We start from the raw sequence: 19,624 nt of genomic DNA, 5'->3' as shown, positions 1-19,624 counted from the left end.
CATTCAATCACAGGGCTGTGCATTCAGTATCAGAACAGCATGCAGAGGCATGAATAGTTCACTCATCTGAAACTCTTTCAAGCAGCTGTATCCTTTCTTAAGACGACACATCAACTGCAGAATCGTTCGTAATCTCAAGAAAGGTGCCGCTGCTTTAAAAAGTTGAGGACAGGTACCGTATAATGTTTGCATTGCCATGTGCTCCGAGGCATCTTTTTTTTAATGGTCCCCAAAATATTACCGTATATTCCGGCATATAAGACGACTTTTGAGAGCGTTGAAACAGACGCCGAACTCGGGGGTCGTCTTATACACCGAGTCGTCTTATACGCCGGAAATAAGGTAGTTTCCAGCATATGACGACTTTCTAGGCATGCGACTTGGCATCGATCGTCTTATATGCCGGAAATAACGTAGTTTCCGGCCTATAAGACAACTTTCTAGGCATGCGACTCGGCGTCAATCATCTTATACCCTGGAAATACCGGTAGTTTCCGGCGTATAAGATGATTTTCTAGGCATGCGACTCAGTGTCGATCGTCTTGCGACTCGGCGTCGAATTCAGGGGGTCGTCTTATACGCCGGGTCGCCCTATACGCCGGAATATACGGTAAATAGCCTTATTCAATACCATAATATAAAGAGTAAATATTTAAGTAATTGGCACGCTTGGCTTAAATTAAAAGAGCCACTCAGAAATTATCTAAATGTAGTATATGTAGGAGAAAGGATGGCAGAACCTACACTGCCAGTGCAGAACTAAATCTAACTTCCCTTTAACTAATTCTAGGCAGGTGCCAACCATTACTTGAGAAGATCCCTGTGCATAAACTTTTAGCAATAAATCAGTTTAATTGAACCTTCGTGTGTAGGCCTGGTCTTTCACGCCTGGCAGTATAATCCACACCTGTCACAAGTTCCAAGGTTTTCCACTTAAACTTTGGCACTTCTCCTATGGCTGCCATCCAGCTTCTGGACTTCCTTTCTGGCCTCAGATTTGGCAAGCTTGCTTCTTCTCTAAAGCTCCCTTTTTAATTTCACTATCAATTGATCTAGTAACATCTGGACTTGCATTAACAAAGTTAACACAATTCTAAGGCAGGGCTTTTCAACCTGTTCACCCATTGTACCACTTTTAGGATATGGCAAATATACCACCAGTCGCCTAGCAAGGTGTCAAAAACTTGATGACCTCCCCCCCCCAAAAGGGAAAAAAGAGATGAAGTACAGGTAGTCCTTGAGTTACAACAGTTCGCTTAGTGACTGTTCGAAGTTACAATGGCACTGAAAAAAGTGCCCCACAAGGCACAGCCGAGCAAGACACCTGCCCGCCCGCCCAGCCGCGCTCTTCCTCCTGTCCGAGGTTTTCATTGTTGTGAGCATTTCCATTGAGGACTGGCAGCGAAGGTGGGGTGGAGAGGTGTTTGGTTTTTATTCCCCCCGTCTGCTGGGTGGTTGCAGCAGATTTTGGTCACTTCACATGACTATGTGACACTATGACCGTCATAAAAATGAATCAGTTGCCAAGCATCTGAATGTAAATCACAAGACCCTGGATATGGTGCAACATTCCAGCTGATCAGTGCTTCTTCTGGGCTCAGCAGAAGCACCAGGATCAGCGCCAAGCTCCAGCTGGAGCCTGGCGCTGGTCCTGGCACTTCCGCTGAGCCTTGACAGCCCCGAAGAAGCGCTGATCTTGGCGCTTCCGCTGAGCCCTGACGGCCCTGCAGCTCCAGCCATCTCTCACTCAGACTTGTGCGGTGCTACCACCGGTTCATCTCACTCCCCTCCCCTGCTACCATTTTTCTAGTATGGTTGCATACCACCTTCCAGGTGCCAATGTACCACGGGTGGTACCCGTACCACTGGTTGAAAAGCCCTGCTCTAAGGAGTTAGCTAGCAGAGTTAACCCAATTCTAAGGAGGAATGACCCAGTAAGACTTTCCACCATCAGCCTGGACATGCATGGTGCCACCAACCTTCCACTTCAAAAAAGGCAGCTGCTTTCGTACAACCCACGAGATTGCAGGCGTAGCACATATAAAGGCCTTCATCTTCCTTCCTCACCCTTTGTATGGTGAGACGCTGGTTCCCATCTTTCAGGACGATACCTTGTAGCAGACACAACAAGAAGGACAAAGAACTTATTTTGCTATCACTTGGTTGACTCTGTGGTTCAAATGAAAATACTGAGGTACAGGTATTTCTAGTTTGGGACTTTCTTCTCCTCCCACATGAAAGAAAAACCAAACTGGAGCATTCTAAAACTCCACATTACATTGTCTTTTTGAATAACCGAACTACGGAGCTGGAGGTAGCATTTATCTGAACCTGAGCTTATCTGGATAAGCACACCTGGAATGAAGGAGAAGCTTCCTAACAGTGAGGACAATTAAGCAGTGGAACAGTTTGCCTTCAGAGGTTGTGGGTGCTTCATCACTGGAGTTTTTATGAAAAGAATGGACAGCCGACACCTGTTTGAAATGGTATAGGGCAGTGATGGCGAACCTTTTAAAGGCCGAGTGCCCAGAACTGCAGCCCAAAACCCACTTATGTATTGCCGGGTGCTGGGTGGGTGTGGCTCTAGGTGGGCGTGGCCTACTGGGTGTGGCTACGGCGGTCATGGCAGATGCATGGGCGTGGCCAGGGTGAGCGTGGCCAGCTCAGTGTTGCTCCTATGGGGGCCGGGCAGGGTTGGGAGAGATCCAGGGCGTCTCTGGTGAGTGGGGCGTTGGGTCGGAAGCTCGTCCTGCGGGGTGAGGTGAGGCAAGGTGAGGCAGGGCGGGCGTGTCATTGTCGCAAGACGAGGCAAGGCAGGGGCCGGGGTGGCTGCTGCCTGACACCATCGGTCCCCGCACACAGAGGCCAACGAGTGCATGGGTGCTGGGATGCATCCGGCCGCGTGGGACCTCAGCAAGTTAGCAGGCAGTTGGTTGAAGAGGATGGTTGCCCTCTCCAGGGCATGGTGCGCATGCCCACAGAGAGGGCTCTGCGTGCCACCTGTGGCACGCGTGCCATAGGTTCGCTACTACTGGCATAGGGTCTCCTGCTTGAGCATGGGGTTGGACTAGAAGACCTCCAAGGTCCCTTCCAGTTCTATTCTGATTGATTGAATGGATTGGGAATAGGGTGGGGACGGTTACGGTTGGGGTTAGGATTTTTTAAAATAACATTCTTAATATTTAGCAAACAGCATGTTGTCTGGATTCATGTATTTAAAAAAAAACAAAGAATAGTAACTAATTATCATAAACAAGATGTTAATTAATCGCTCAATAGTTTTTTTCTTACTAGTATATATATATTCAATGTTACATATCACATTGCTTTCTCTCTGACTCGTTTTTCTAGCCATTGATAAAAATTATCCCATGCTCTAAAATGCACTGAATCTTCTTTCTCTTTTATCTTTAAAGCCAATCTATCCATTTCTGCACACTGTAAAATTTTCTCAGTTAGTTCTTCTTCAGTTAGTAAATTTTCATTTTTCCAATATTGGGCAAATACAATTCTTGCTGGAGTCAGTACATGTAAAATTAAATATATGCAGTCTTTCTCATAATTTGCTGCTATCATTCTTAACAAAAATAATTCTCTTATTACAGAATTACAGTCTGTTTGTTTTTTTGGACTTGATTTTGAGGTACTGTCCTAAGACATATATAGTCATGATAACGGAGATACAATATGAGTAAAACCAGCTCAACACATTTCTATTTATTTATTTATTAAAATTTATAGACCGCCCCACTCCCGCAGGACTCCGGGCGGCTAACAATAAAAACACAATACAACTTAACAAAACAAACAATACAGTAACATTAATCCAGGGGTCAGATTTTATAAACCCCAGGCCTGCTGGAAAAGCCAGGTCTTAAGCAGCTTGCGGAAAACCAACAGGGTGGGAGCGGGTCCTAATCTCCGGGGGGAGCTGGTTCCAAGACGTGGGCGCCATCACAGAGAAAGCCCTCCCCCGCGGCCCCGCCAAATGGCACTGCTTGGCCGACGGGACCTGAAGGAGGCCCAGCCTGTGGGATCTAACCGGACGAAGGGAACTAGCCCTAGTAGAGGCTTCCAATCAAAGTGCAGGACCTCAGTATCAATCTGACAACTGTAAATATAATTAACCAATAGTTGGTTGGACTGTAGACATCTATTTCTCCTGATGGGACATATATCTTTATCATTTTTTGTTCAATCAGCTTTTTTGTCAATTTATTTTTGTTTAGTCATTTTGTTTAATCACAAAAAATAAATCAACGGTCATGGTTTTTTATGGTACAACCCTTCAACATGATAAATGAATTGTATAATGCTCCTTGTGAATAAAATTGATGATTTACTGGGGTTAGAATTGGGCAAGAAATTAATGCAGCTCTTATTAAAAGATATAACTGTCAGGCATCAGCAAGGGAGGGAATGTCAAGGGGGGGAGGGAAATAGATGCCCAATGGCATCATAGTTTTGTTCACTAAATGATCAATAAGGACTGATAAGAGCATTTAAGAGACATAATAGAAAAAAAGTATTTCTTGGATAAGCAATACATTGAGCTTTGCAACATCAACAGGCATTTTAATCTAAGCAATGGGTAGAGGAGAACTTTCTCACCTGAATCTTCAATAAGAGAATTGTTGTTTTTAAACCAAGTGATGTGTGGGGAAGGGATCCCACTTGCCGTGCAAACAACTTCTATTGTTTCGCCAACGTTGGTGGTCTGATTCTGAGGGTGTCCTGTAATTGTGGGTGCCACTGGTTCTGTTTGCAAGAAATATACATGTTAAGAGCAGGTCCTGGAAAATGCTCCTCTAGGAAGGCAAAGCTGAAAGCAACGGATGCTTCATTAGAGTCAATGGGAGGAATACAACGGTTAGTAGCCTTGCTATAAGTTCTTCCCTAAAATTGCAGAATGAGCACAAAATGTTCCAGCATAAATACAGGGAATTTGTTCATGTCAATTAAATTTCTAAATTATTTCAGATGCACAACCTAAATCCTTGGGAAATGGGAATACAGCCCCTAGATAAATCTGATCAAATTTAATGGTTAAAGTACAAAAACAAACAAACAAAAAAAAAAAACAGGGAACACATCTGGAATGTAGTCATAATAACTCAACTTGATTTCCATTCACTGTAAATGAAATCAAATGCATTTTTTGCTCTAGCAACACCCACTACTTTTGGAATGCGGTCTCTTGCACATCATTCAAGTACTAATGCAGCCTTTGGCCCCATAAAGTTGCACAACCCAACCAATGGCTTACCCAGTAAATAAACCTGCAAGAAAAGACACACTTTGAGAACAATCTTAAATATATTTATTTTGGTATGCTGCATTTTGATCTGTATTTTCTGGCTTTGTACAATGATCATTGCTTAAGTGTCAAATTGCTCCTTGGACAATGATTGTTGAAACTAACAGCACAATTTCCTATTATTTGGAGCCTGGGAAATGCATGAAAATTATAGGGTGATTTCTAAGCTTGCCATTGGATAAAACCTGACGGGCTCTATCTGTCCACCATATAGAGTCTTTGCCTACCAATAAAATTAACTGTCCTGGCTGTAGAGCATTTAGAGGGACACTACAGTTACTGGTGTACACCGCTTAGAGAGTGCTTGCACTTAAAGCAGTATATAAGTCTCATAAATAAATAAATATACAGAAACACGGGTGAACCCCCTCATCCATAATCAGTGGAACTATCAGCCTCCAGAAGCGATAAATGCTCCAACACTGGAAGTTGTTAAGAAGAGATTAGACAGCCATTTGTCTGAAATGGTATAGGGCTTCCTGCCTGAACAGGGGGTTGGACTAGATGACCTCCAAGGTCCCTTCCAACTCTATTATTATTATTATTATTATTATTATTATTATTATTATTATTATTATTATTATTATATTATCATTATTTTGGCCTACTACTGTTGTTATTCTTAATTGTGAAGTCGTGTCTGACCCATCGCGACCCCATGGACAATGTTCCTCCAGGCCTTCCTGTCCTCTACCATCCTCTGGAGTCCATTTAAGCTCAGGCCTACTGCTTCAGTGACTCCATCCAGCCACCTCATTCTCTGTTGTCCCTTTCTTCTATTGCCCTCAATCTTTCCCAGCATTAGGCTCTTCTCCAGGGAGTCCTTCCTTCTCATTAGGTGGAAAAAGTACTTGAGTTTCAGTTTCAGGATCTGGCCTTCTAAAGAGCAGTCAGGGTTGATCTCCTCTACGACTGACCAGTTTGAACGCCTTGCAGTCCAGGGGACTCACAGGAGTCTTCTCCAGCACCATAGTTCAAAGGCCTCAATTCTTTGCCGCTCAGCCTTTCTTATGGTCCAACTTTCACAGCCATACATTGCAATTGGGAAAACCATGGCCTGGACTATACTCACTGGCTGGCTGGATTCAATTTGGGTGAGAAATAAATCAAATAAAATTGAATGCAACATTTTCCCCCAGTGGTCACACAGCATTGAGCTTACCATGAATGGAGAGATGTTTGACATGGCAATGTTGAGTTTTACTCTTCCTGTCCAGAGCGATGCAGACGTACTCCCCGCCATCTTGGAGGGTGATATTGTGGAGAAAGAGACTCAGGGTAATGTTCTCCCTATTGACCTTTATGGTGGTGCCGTTTAGTTTCTGGAGGGCCTCCAAATTCTTGCAAACAGGCATAGGAACTCTATCCAAATGAGTCCCTGAAACGTGAGGGTTGAATTTAAACCAGGTGAGGTTTTGAAAGGTGTGCTTGTCTGCGGTGCATTGCAAGGTTACGTTGTGCTTCTTAGTAGGCTGGCCTTGAGGCTGAAGGCTGATCTCAAGGCCTCCTGGGAATGAAAAAATAAGAATAAAAGAAAAGAATCAGAAAGGATCTAAAGCAGTGGTCCCCACCCTTTGAGGCTTGGCAGCCCAGCTGAGGAAGAGAGGGAACTGGGCCACACGAGCGGTGGGCTCGTGCATGCGCACAGCTCAACTCACGTGAGTGGCAGACCGGCATCCACACGCAGGCACATGCAGCTCGACTAGTCAACCCGCCACTCGCGCAGCCCAGTTCCCCTCTCCCCCCCCCAGCCGTGTGAAGTGCAGTGTGCGAGTTACAAGCGCAGGCATGCGCCCCAGCCTGCCACTCGCGCGAGTTCAGCTGTGCGTGCACACGTGTGCCACTTTGCCATTCACGCAGCCTAGTTGTAAATGGGCCACAGCCTGATAGTGGACTGCAGTCCAGGGATTGGGGACCCCTGATCTAAAAGAAATTATCAGAGAGCCATTGCCTGTCACACTGTAAGAAAGAATAATGTTTGATGAGTCCTTTATTGAAATATTCCGAGATCTCTTTGGAGGCATCTAATAGGAAAGCATCCACAATCACTCAGGCAAAGCCTCACTCCTTTTCACATGTATGAAAAAGGAAGAAGGTTTTGATTAAGCAACTGAGACCGCTATCTTAAACTTTTTCTTTTTTTTTTTTTTTTGACTTTCCTGGAAATGGTCATTGAGAAAATGAGTGGACTGTATTTCTACTGGTTACTTCAAGGATGGGCTACGCTACAGGCTGGAAAGAACATTCTTTCAACCAGAGTGGATGGAACTTAAACTTCTGAGAAAGGTTTAAGGAAGGATGACATAAGCCTGACCTCTGACACTAGGCATCCCACTTCAAATTCTGAAACATCCACCCCCAAATCTGGAAGGTTTTTCCCATTTTGAACCCATCAAAACAGACTGGGTGTTCCTTGATCCCAAAAGCCTGGCCTTCCCGCCATGATCGTTTACATTCATTTGGGAAGTATTTCTATGCACACATAATCAACAGGAGGGCAGGCTCAGAAAAATGTGGTAGAGGTATTCAGAAAGCAAAACTTACTAGTTACATGAAAGGAGATGACTCTTTCACCCTCTCCAGCTTTATTATTTGCTACACATCTGTACAAGGTGGACACATTTGCTGCTTGAATGGTGAGGCTGCTAACAGTCTACAAGAGAAAAAGTCAAGTGGGCTCTATGATTGAACAATACATTTATTTTAAAAAGAAAAAGTCAAGAGGTTTAAGGCTAAAATCGTGAGCTGGTCTTTTGCAAAATGAGTCAATGGAACATGTCATCATATTAGTTTATCCAGGCTATTCCTTCTACTGCAACACAAATCCACCCTTGTTTGATGTATCCTATTGGCATCTGAAATTTAGATGATCAGTTGACTACCCTCTGGGGTGAATAAAAGTAAAACTGTTGATCATTCCTCAACTCTCTTGCAACAATGGTTAATAGTTTATTTTTGTCCATAAAAATCCAGAGATGAAGTGAAGCTGAAAAACCAGCACACATCTTTCCAGACTTAACCCTGACTCATATAAAACTTAGACCCATTGAGTTCAGAATGAATTTCCTGCTAAGAGTCGATTCATTGACTTAAGAATTGTAATATAAATAGAGAAAGATACAGTATTAAATAATGTTGCATAAAACTGCAGCTTGAAGCTATAAAGCAATGGTCTTCAAACTTGGCCACTTTAAGACTTGTGGACTTCAAGTCCCAGAATTCCTCAGCCAGCCTGGCTGGCTGAGGAATTCTGGGACTTGAAGTCCACAAGTCTTAAAGTGGTCAAGTTTGAAGACCACTGCTATAAAGGAAACTGCATACTTACTAGAGAAAACCCATTATCTTATGGGGCTTAACTCCAAATAAACACATAAAGGACTGTCATCATCATAATTTCTATATTGCTTCTCATATCATATTAAAATCTTATTGATGCACAGCAAGAGTTGCAATGTAGCAACTTAGGGTCTGCTACCAAACTTTCCAACAGCTTTGCAAATAGCAAATAAGAAAATCAGTATCTCACCTTCATTTTCCCAGCCACAGCAACAAACTGATCTTTTAAGATCTCAATCTGATTTCCACCTCTTCGGTCTGCTATGGTTTTCCATTTCTTACACGCATAGGGATTATTCCCGATTCCAGCTCGGCTGAGAAAAATATAAGAACTGTCACCTTACACATCTATGCTGTGCTAACCAAATTATCACCCAAAAGGTATCACAATTGTTAACAGCAGGTGGCAAACTACAATTTTTTCCTGCAATGTTCATTGTGGAGCATTGTGGAGCATTCTCTCTACAATACACTAAGATGGTTAACTGGCCAGATATAATAATAACTAACTAACTAACTAACTAACTAACTAACTAACTAACTAACTAACTAAATAAATAAATAAATAAATAAATAAGTTTTTTATAAGGAACGGTTGCTGGAATTGGTTATGTCTAGTTTAATGAAGAGAAGGATGAGGGCGGACATGATAGCAGTATTCCAATATCTCAGGGGCTGCCACAAAGAAGAGGGAGTCAAGCTATTTTCCAAAGCGCCTGAAGGCAGGACAAGAAGCAATGGATGGAGACTAATCAAGGAGAGAAGCAACCTAGAACTAAGGAGAAACTTCCTGACAGTTAGAACAATTAACCAGTGGAACAACCTGCCTCCAGAAGCAGTGAATGCTCCAACACTGGAAGTTTTTAAGAAGAGACTGGACAGACATTTGGCCAAAATGGTATAGGGTTTCCTACCTGAGCAGGGAGTTGGACTAGATGACCATCAAGGTCCCTTCCAACTTTATTATTATTATTATTATTATCGATCATCGCACAGTCAGCCAGATGTTCAGACTGGATTTGGCATTTTGTCTACCTATCGAGTCCTTACCCAGGACCTGGGATAGGCAGATGTGGATGTTTGATGGTATTACAGGTATCGTCGCAGGATGGAAGCAGTTCCTAATAAGGCCGCCTTTTGCAATTGACTAATAGCAAATTTGTCAATGCCAATGGTGTTCAAGTGGTGCTCCAGTTGTTTTGGGATTGCACCCAAGGAGCCTATGACTATTGGTACTACCCTTGCTTGCTTTTGCCACAGTCTTTCTATTTCTATTTGTAGGTCTTTGTATTTTGTTATCTTCTCCAGTTCTTTCTCTTCTATTCTGCTGTCTCCAGGCACTGCCACGTCCACTATCCAGACTTTTTTGTCTTTCTTATCGACAATTGTTAAGTCTGGGGTGTTATGTTGCAGGTGCTTGTCTGTTTGAATTCTGAAGTCCCAGGCAGTTTAATTTTATCATTTTCTATGACTTTCTCTATTTTATGATCCCACCAGTTTTTGCTTACAGGCAAATGATATTGTTTGCAGATCTTCCAATGCACCATTGTTGCTACTTTGTCATGCCGCTGCTTGTAATCAGTCTGTGCAATCTTCTTGCAACAGCTTACCAAGTGGTCCACTGTTTCTTCAGCTTCTTTGCATAGGCGGCACTTACTGTCTGTTGCTGTCTTCTCAATTTTGACTTTGTATGCATTTGTCCTTAAGGCTTGGTCTTGTGCAGCCAGAATTAGTCCCTCGGTCTCTTTCTTCAATTTTCCTGCTCTTAGCCATTGCCAGGTTTTATTATTATCTGCTTTCCCAGCTATTTTTTTCATGTATTGGCCATGTAGTGCTTTGTCTTCCCATGCCTCTATTCTGTTCTTCATTTGGTCTTTCTTGTAGGCCAGTTTGGTCTCTCCAGTAGTTAGTAAGCCTTCCTGATATACTAATTTCAGTGCATCTTCATCATTGTTCTTCAGATATTCTTCCAAAGCCATTTTTTCTTCTTCAACCATCTGATGTACTTGTAGCATTCCACGCCCACCTATTTGCCTTGGTAGATAAAGTCTATCAATGTCACTGCGTGGATGAAGGGCGTGATTCATTGTCATTATTTTTCTGGTCTGCCTATCCATTGCTTTTAGTTCTGCTTGAGTCCAGTCCACTATTCCAGCTGTGTATCTAATGATTATTATTATTATTATTACTACTACTACTACTACTACTACTACTACTACTACTACTACTACTACTTCAAACTTTGTTATTCTGTTATTCCTTTCTCAATGTCTGTGCCCTGCAGCTGTGCAACATTGAGTTCCAAGAATTCTTAGTAAGGGGTCTATCTTCAGAAAAGCCATAGCGAGCAGAGATAAGTATTCAGGGCACTACTGAACTGCATCCTCAACTGGTTGGGTATAACACAGAACAGCAAAATGTCTTATGAGCTGCAATATTTTTCGGCATCTCTTATTTTAGGATCACACGTGAACTCCTATAAGATGCTTAAATGCCCTTGCCACCAAGATAAATTTTCCTTATTTGGGCCAGCTCAGCCCAGTTGGATATTAAAGGTGAGAAACAAGTGTTTTGCAAATGAACCTCCATTCATAAAATCAACAATCGGAGCTAATTTTGCTAAAAGGAAGGCAAAGATTAACACAGAAGTCCATATTTCTCTGGACTACTGAACCTTACATAGGAAATAGTTAGACACCAAAGGAAGAAGGCAGAAAGGAAGTTATTTTCAAAACAACAACAGGAAAACAGATTCTCTTTTCTTTTTTTTTAATTCTAAAAGGAAGTCTGTTCTTGTGCAAAATTCAGATAAGGGAAGCCTTTTGTCAGAAGCTGCACTCTATCACTCCTACCATCCATCAAGGGGCTTCCGCTGACATTCACTTTCACAGAGATAAGACACCCAGCCAAAAGAAAACTGGGGGGGGGGGGAAACACTGCAGATCTGTCATATGTATCAACAACAATAAAAACTTCCAAAGTGGAGAGTTAGCAGTCATCTATAGCCAAAATCTGGCAGACAATAAAGTTGGAAGGAATCTAAGTACTTTTGACTTGTGGCAGAACTGGACGTAGTTGAAGGTTAGTCTATTCATTTATATTTCACATTGCTAAACCATCCATATAAGGAAAGGCTGCTGGAATTGGGTACGTCTAGTTTAATGAAGAGAAGGATGAGGGGGGACATGATAGCAGTGTTCCAATCTCTCAGGGGCTGCCACAAAGAAGAGGGAGTCAAGCTATTTTCCAAGGCACCTGAAGGCAGGACAAGAAGCAACGGATGGAAACTAAGCAAGGAGAGAAGCAACCTAGAACTAAGGAGAAACTTCCTGACAGTTAGAATAATTAACCAGTGGAACAACCTGCCTCCAGAAGTGGTGAATGTGCCAACACTGGAAGTTTTTAAGAAGAAACTGGACAGCCATTTGTCCGAAATGGTATAGGGTTTCCTGCCTGAGCAGGGGGTTGGACTAGAAGACCTCCAAGGTCCCTTCCAACTTTATTTTTTTATTATTATTATTATTATCGATCATCGCACAATCAGCCAGATGTTCAGACTGGATTTGGCATTTTGTCTACCTATCGAGTCCTTACCCAGGACCTGGGATAGGCAGATGTGGATGTTTGAGGGTATTACAGATATCGTCGCAGGATGGAAGCAGTTCCTAGTAAGGCCGCCTTTTGCAATTGACTAATAGCGAATTTGTCAATGCCAATGGTGTTCAAGTGGTGCTCCAGTTGTTTGGGGATTGCACCCAAGGAGCCTATTACTATTGGTACTACCCTTGCTTGCTTTTGCCACAGTCTTTCTATTTCTATTTGTAGGTCTTTGTATTTTGTGATCTTCTCCAGTTCTTTCTCTTCTATTTTGCTATCTCCAGGCACTGCCACGTCCACTATCCAGATTTTTTTGTCTTTCTTATCGACAATTGTTAAGTCTGAGGTGTTATGTTGTTGTTGTTGTTGTTGTTGTTGTTGTTATTATTATTATTATTATTATTATTATTATTATTATTATTATTATCTCTCTCAAAGAGGGGTTCTGGGTGGTGAACAATAAAACATTGACATGTAAAACAGTATATAAAAAAAATAAAATGTGAGAGTCAAATTTTTGAGTTAATTTTTTTAAAATATATATATATATAATTTTAAAAAATTAAGTCAAAAATTTGACTCTCACGTTTTAATTTTTTTATATATTGTTTTATATACTATAATATATACTGACTCTCACATTTTAATTTTTTTATATACTGTTTTATATACTATAATATATACTGACTCTCACATTTTAATTTTTTTATATACTGTTTTATATACTGTAATTTATATATATATATATATATATATATATATATATATATATATATAAGTTTTCTGTGGTTTTCACGGGTGTTTGTATGAAGGTCTTTGGTTATTCGGGTTTTCTCCCGCGTAAAATTGGAAGTGTCTTGGCGACGTTTCGACGAAGTCCCATTCGTCATCTTCAGGCTGGTGCTTTCAGCTTCGTGCTTCGAGGAGCATTGCTCCTCCTTAATATATATATATATTAAGAAGGCAAGATTAACCCTGTTAAAATTTGGTGGACACAGGCAAAGGAAGGGCTCTTGTGACACTAATCAACCCCACAACTCTTTTGGGTTCCCCAAGCATGGCTACAGAACCATGTTTTAACCCCTTTTCAGAAGACCAGGAAAAGGGACAGGCTGCCTCATTTCCGGGGGAAGAATTTTCCGAAGGATCCGAGGAGAACAGATTTGTGACGAGAGATCTAAACAAGTCGCCAATGCAATATAATTATATCAAATCAAAGGTGGGAAAATGGCGTTCTACTTACTATGGATTGAAGGTGCATTCCTCTTCCAATTGCCAGTACCACTGAATGTGGCTCACCATTGGGACCGCATACACTGTACACGTAAGAGTTTGGATGGAGCCATACTTGTAAGAATCCACAGAAGACAGGAGAGCATTTTCCCCAATCTGAGGTGGAACTGCCAGAGAAAAAAGATAAATAAATGAGCAGCCGTCAGCAGGAAGTAATTCTGTGAGAAGAGAGGGACATGCTTCGAAAATCAGAACTTGGAAGAACATTCATTGCTGTAATTTCAAACAGAAATCTATTTAATCAGGGCCGGTCACCAGTATTTCCCCTTTTCGCTCCTTCACTGGCTAATAAGAAACAATGTCTAGCGTTCCTTTTCTGTTACTTTCATGAAAGGAAACAAACTTTAATGTCTGCCAACCCTGAATGAGAGATTTAGGACTTGAAAAAGGAAAGTTTTCCGCAAATGATGCCTTAATGAAACTGCTACCAGAAGATCTGATGAAGACTGTTAGATGTGGGATTTGACAAATTGATGGTACTGTAGGAGAAGTCATCAATGGCTCGCAGTCACGAGGCCTCCAAGCATTCTCTATCTCCCAAATGTAGGGAATAATAACAGGACAATGAACTCAACCTTCAACTAGAATGTTAAACCAAGCTTGGTTTGCACTTCCCTACTAAATGAAAAATAAGCAACCACATTATGACTTAGGGCTGCATGCCAACCAACCCAATGGTACTTTTTTTTTCTGATCAACCATTTAGTCCCTTTCTTTCCTTATTCCAGTTTAAGTGAAAGGTTAATTCATTTCTAGGAGAAAAAACAAGAATGTCGCCCTAAGAATGCATCGTGGCAGAGAGAGAGAAAAAAAATCTGCTGCCTTACTCATTCGTCACACAGTTAAAGGATCACAAAATAATTCATGACATGTATATAATTCAGTGGTTCTCAACCTGTGGGTTGGGACCCCATTTGGGGTCGAACGACCATTTCACGGGGGTCGCCAAACAACGCAGTCCGCCATTTTTCCCCCCTTTTCCTTAGCTGTGCTACTCCCTTTTATTCTATTGGCTTTTGAAAGCCAATAGAATAGACTCTCTTGAATCGAGTCTAATTCTATTGGCTTTCAAAAGCCAATAGGAATTGTCCAGGCTGTCTCTGCCCTGCTGAGCCCGCCAAAAGTCCCATTCTGCAAACGGTGCTGCAAGTTGTCTGCAGGAAAGGCGAGCTGTCTGGAAGTTTCCACCCCTCCCTGCTGAGCAACTACTAAAAATGTAAGTAAAAGAGGGCCAGGGGTGGGAGGTGGGAGGCCAGTGGGCGCATGGGGGGTTGTTGGCACACATGGGGCCCTGCGGGTGCCTTACCTCCCTTGGGCTGGGCCAGCTGGTGGCCCAGCCAGTGGCCGCCCTGCGCCGTCTCTGCCGCTTGCCAGCTACGCCTCGGCCGGCGCAGGGGGCGGCACCATGCATGCGTGGCACTGCCGGGCAGGGAAAGTCCTCAACTTACGACCGGTTGGGTAGTCCTCGACTTACGACTGGTTGGGTAGTCCTCGACTTACAACCAGTTGGGGGTCGCGGCATTAAAAAGGTTGAGAACCACTGATATAATTGATTCTTCCTTAGGTGCAGTCAGATTCTGAAAGGGACAAACTGCTCTTTGTTCCCTGTTACCATCCTGAAGCATTGAACTGAATAACAGAAAGGGTTTGGAAGGGACCTTGGAGGTCATCTAGTCCAACCCGCTGAAGAAGCAGGAGACCATATACCAGTGATGGCAAACCTTTTAGAGACCCAATGGCCAAACTGCAAGCCAAAACCCACTTATTTATCGCAAAGTGCCAAGGCCGCATCAGCATTGTGGTGCCCTCAGGGGAGTGAGGGTGGCCCACTGGGTGGGCGTGACTGTGGTGGTCACAGCAGACTGAGTGGGCATGGCCGGGATGGGCGTGGCCATCTTGATGTTGCTCGTGGGGGGGACGCCTGTGGGGTCTGGGCATGATTGGGGGAGATCCAGGGGGTCTCTGGTAGGTGGGACGGTGGGTAGGAGGCTCGTCCTGTGGGGAGAGGCAGGAGGTAGGACGGGGGTGCCATTGCTGTGGGGCAAGGCAAGGCAGGGGCGGCTGCTGCCTGACACCATCAGCCCCTGCACACAGAGGCCAGCGAGCGCATGGGGACGCACTCTACCATCTCTACTTGAGCTTGCTAGCCAGCTGCTTTGCCTCCTTTGTGCTGGGTAGGGCTGACGCTCTGGGCACCAGCGGTGGCCTAATGGATCTGTGTGAGCTGCTGGCAGTAGGTGTGCCCACAGAGAGGGCTCTGAGTGCCGCCTCTGGCACACGTGCCATAGGTTCGCTATCACTGCCCCAGGGCTCTGTTCTAGGCCCAGTGCTCTTCAACATCTTCGTCAACGATTTGGACGAGGGGATAGGTGGGGAACTCATCAAATTTGCGGATGACACCAAGCTGGCAGGAATAGCCAACACTCCAGAAGACAGGCTTAAGATACAGGAGGATCTGGACAGACTTGATCACTGGGCGCTATCTAACAAAATGAAATTCAATGGTGAAAATAGCAAGGTTCTACATTTAGGCAAGAAAAACCAAATGTACAGGTATAGTATAGGGGATACCTTGCTCAATAGTAGTAACTGTGAGAGGGACCTCGGAGTCCTAGTGGACAATCACTTAAATATGAGCCAGCCGTGTGCTGCAGCTGTCAAAAAAGCCAACTCAGTGCTGGGCTGCATTAACATAGGGATAGAATCAAGATCACGTGAAGTATTAATACCACTTTATAATGCCTTGGTAAGGCCACACTTGGAATACTGCATCCAGTTTTGGTCACTGCGATGTAAAAAAGATGCTGAGACTCTAGAAAAAGTACAGAGAAGAGCAACAAAGATGATTAGGGGATTGGAGACTAAAACATATGAGGAACGGTTGCTGGAATTGGGTATGTCTAGTTTAATGAAGAGAAGGACGAGGGGGGACATGATAGCAGTGTTCCAGTATCTCAGGGGCTGCCACAAAGAAGAGGGAGTCAAGCTATTCTCCAAAGCACCTGAAGGCAGGACAAGAAGCAACGGATGGAAACTAATCAAAGAGAGAAGCAACCTAGAATTAAGGAGAAACTTCCTGACAGTTAGAACAATTAACCAGCAGAACAACCTGCCTCTAGGAGCGGTGAGTGCTTCAACACAGGAGGTTTTAAAGAAGAGACTGGACAGCCATTTGTCTGAAATTGTGTAGGGTTTCCTGTCTGCCTGAGCAGGGGGTTGGACTTGATGACCTCCAAGGTCCCTTCCAACTTTATTATTATTATTATTACTGCCTTATACGATTCTGGACAAATGACTGTCCATTTCATGAACACTGATTCAGCCAGCATCGCCCCTTTCTTAGTAAGTGACCAACATCACTCTGTAGCAGTACTTGGGTATGGGAGTTGCTAATTTTGGGATGCTGTTCTTCCTGAACCACCACCTGGCTATTATTATTATTTTTTAAAGCAAAGGCAAGGAAATTTCTTGAGGATGCAAAGGAAGAAGGGATGCAAAAGGTGAAGCTCAAGACGGCAGGATGGGCGAGGTAATGGGAAGTAAACAATGTAGTCCAGGAGTTAGAAGAAGCATGAAGACAGGAAAAGACCAGGACACAAAACCCAAACCAAAATATACAGCAAACTGAAAACAACATTCTTTCTGTAACAAAATTGGATTTTCAAAAGCCTGCCTCGTTCCCTTCCTCCAAAAATAAATAAACAGAGGAGGTTCCTGAAATCAAATAAAACAAATGCATCTAGCTCTGGTGCTGGAGAAGACTCGCAGGAGTCTTCTCCAGCACCATAATTCAAAGGCCTCAATTGGGCTAAGACAGGGGTAGGCAACCTTGGCTCTTTTATGACTCGTGCACTTCAACTCCCAGAATTCCTGAGCCAGCCATGCTGAGGGAAAAGGGAGAGGTTTCCAAGCCGAGCCATGCTGGCTCAGGAATTCTGGGAATTGAAGTCCACGAGTCATAAAGCGGCCTGGGCCTAGGCCAAAGGTAGGCAACCTTGGCTCTTTTATGACTCGTGGACTTCAACTCCCAGAATTCCTGAGCCAGCCATGCTGAGGAGAAAGGGAGAGATTTCCAAGCTGAGCCATGTTAGCTCAGGAATTCTGGGAGTTGAAGTCCACGAGTCATAAAAGAGCCAAGGTTGTCTACCCATGCATTAACCTATATTGGGGATTTTTTTTGGGTGCTTGCCTATGATTGTAAAAAAGTCCAGGTTCTATCAAAGCACCAAGAAAGAGAAAACATCCCACCTTAGTTCTCATGGCACTTTAAAGTCAACGGAAAGCAACCTTTATATGATCGGCCAGAAACCACATTTATTTTTTTTTATGACATCCAAGGACCCTAAAGGTTAGGATGGCTACTTTGGGAGATACCATCAGAGAAGGAGGAACAAAAAAATGAGGGTGACCAACCCTGATCATCCCCAATGAAGCCTTGGGTGAAATCATCAAATTCTCTTGACTTCTCAAAGACTCAAAATATTAATCCAAAGTTCATCTTCTTGCGTCAGAACTATATTTTACAAACTCATAAACATTTAGAAAATTATTTTATTTAAGATGGCTGGAGAGGGTTTTTTTTTTCTAATCTGCAACCTTTGTCTGTGGACACAGCTTTTTAGACACTTGTCTACCAAACTAAGGGCTCTTCAACACTTTAACCTAAGCTGCTAATCTTCTCTGCTGCTCAAAACTGCTATTCATGAAGTCAATTTAAACTCAAGACTCTAGACTGCAGTGGATTAGCTACGGAGCCAGATTAGTATTTAATTCAGATTAAGGTCACTACAATCAGTGAAAAGTTGGCTTGAAACTCAACATTAAGAAAACCAAGATCATGGCATCCAGCCCTCTCAATTCCTGGCAAATAGATGGGGAAGAAATGGAGGTAGTCACAGATTTTATCTTCCTGGGCTCCAAGATCACCACAGATGGGGACTGCAGCCAAGAAATTAAAAGACGCTTGCTCCTGGGGAGGAAAGCTATGGCAAATCTAGATAGCATACTAAAAAGCAGAGACATCACCCTGCCAACAATAGTACGTATAGTCAAGGCCATGGTTTTCCCAGTTGCAATGTATGACTGTGAAAGTTGGACCATAAGAAAGGCTGAGCGCAAAAGAATGGAGGCCTTTGAACTATGGTGCTGGAGAAGACTCCTGCGAGTCCCCTGGACTGCAAGGCGATCAAACCGGTCAGTCCTAGAAGAGATCAACCCTGACTGCTCCTTAGAAGGCCAGATCCTGAAGTTGAAACTCAACTACTTTGGCCACCTAATGAGAAGGAAGGACTCACTGGAGAAGAGCCTAATGCTGGGAAAGATTGAGGGCAATAGAAGAAGGGGACGACAGAGAATGAGGTGGCTGGATGGAGTCACTGAAGCAGTAGGCGTGAACTTAAATGGACTCCAGAAGATGGTAGAGGACAGGAAGACCTGGAGGAATGTTGTCCATGGGGTCACAATGGGTTGGACACAACTTCGCAACTAACAACAAAATCCAAATTGATCATCCCCCTGCTTCTTGCCCTTCCCATGTAGGAAAGGCAGACCTCACTGTCTGGCTACCGAGTCACAGGTAGATCAACTGGAAGAAAAAATACCGTATATTCCGGCATATAAGACGACTTTTGAGAGTGTTGAAACAGACGCCGAACTTGGGGGTCGTCTTATACACCGAGTCGTCTTATACGCCGGAAATAAAGTAGTTTCCAGCATATGACGACTTTCTAGGCATGCGACTTGGCGTCGATCGTCTTATATGCCGGAAATAACGTAGTTTCCGGCCTATAAGACAACTTTCTAGGCATGCGACTCGGCGTCAATCATCTTATACCCTGGAAATACTGGTAGTTTCCGGCGTATAAGATGACTTTCTAGGCATGCGACTCGGTGTCGATCGTCTTGCAACTCGGTGTCGAACTCGGGGGTCATCTTATACGCCGGGTCGCCCTATACGCCGGAATATACGGTAGTTAGATCAACTGTTTTTCCAAAACAGTTTCCAACTCGGAACATAACAGCCCATTGCACTTGAATGGTTTCATAGGACAGTGACTAGCCATTGGAAGAGGGGCACGATCC

At 43.4% G+C, this 19,624-nt stretch overlaps 1 protein-coding gene across 1 annotated transcript in view; it reads right to left on the bottom strand.

Annotated features, from left to right (window-relative positions):
• Positions 1-19,624, bottom strand: part of KDR (kinase insert domain receptor) — a 79,455-nt gene that overhangs the window by 25,133 nt on the left and 34,698 nt on the right. Inside the window, exons 10-15 of the mRNA XM_039362889.1 lie at positions 13,494-13,650; positions 8,844-8,967; positions 7,862-7,970; positions 6,480-6,824; positions 4,612-4,758; positions 1,980-2,111 (exon numbers count right to left, since the gene is read on the bottom strand). Of these exons, the coding sequence (XP_039218823.1) occupies positions 1,980-2,111; positions 4,612-4,758; positions 6,480-6,824; positions 7,862-7,970; positions 8,844-8,967; positions 13,494-13,650 (1,014 nt within the window). The remainder of the gene's footprint in view (positions 1-1,979; positions 2,112-4,611; positions 4,759-6,479; positions 6,825-7,861; positions 7,971-8,843; positions 8,968-13,493; positions 13,651-19,624) is intronic.

The sequence above is a fragment of the Crotalus tigris genome, unplaced genomic scaffold (assembly GCF_016545835.1).
Source record: "Crotalus tigris isolate CLP2741 ecotype Arizona unplaced genomic scaffold, ASM1654583v1 scf7180000019483.1746242, whole genome shotgun sequence".
Taxonomy (NCBI): Eukaryota; Metazoa; Chordata; class Lepidosauria; order Squamata; family Viperidae; genus Crotalus; species Crotalus tigris.
Note: the sequence above shows the minus strand (reverse complement) of the source record. Positions and strands in the feature narration are given on the sequence as shown.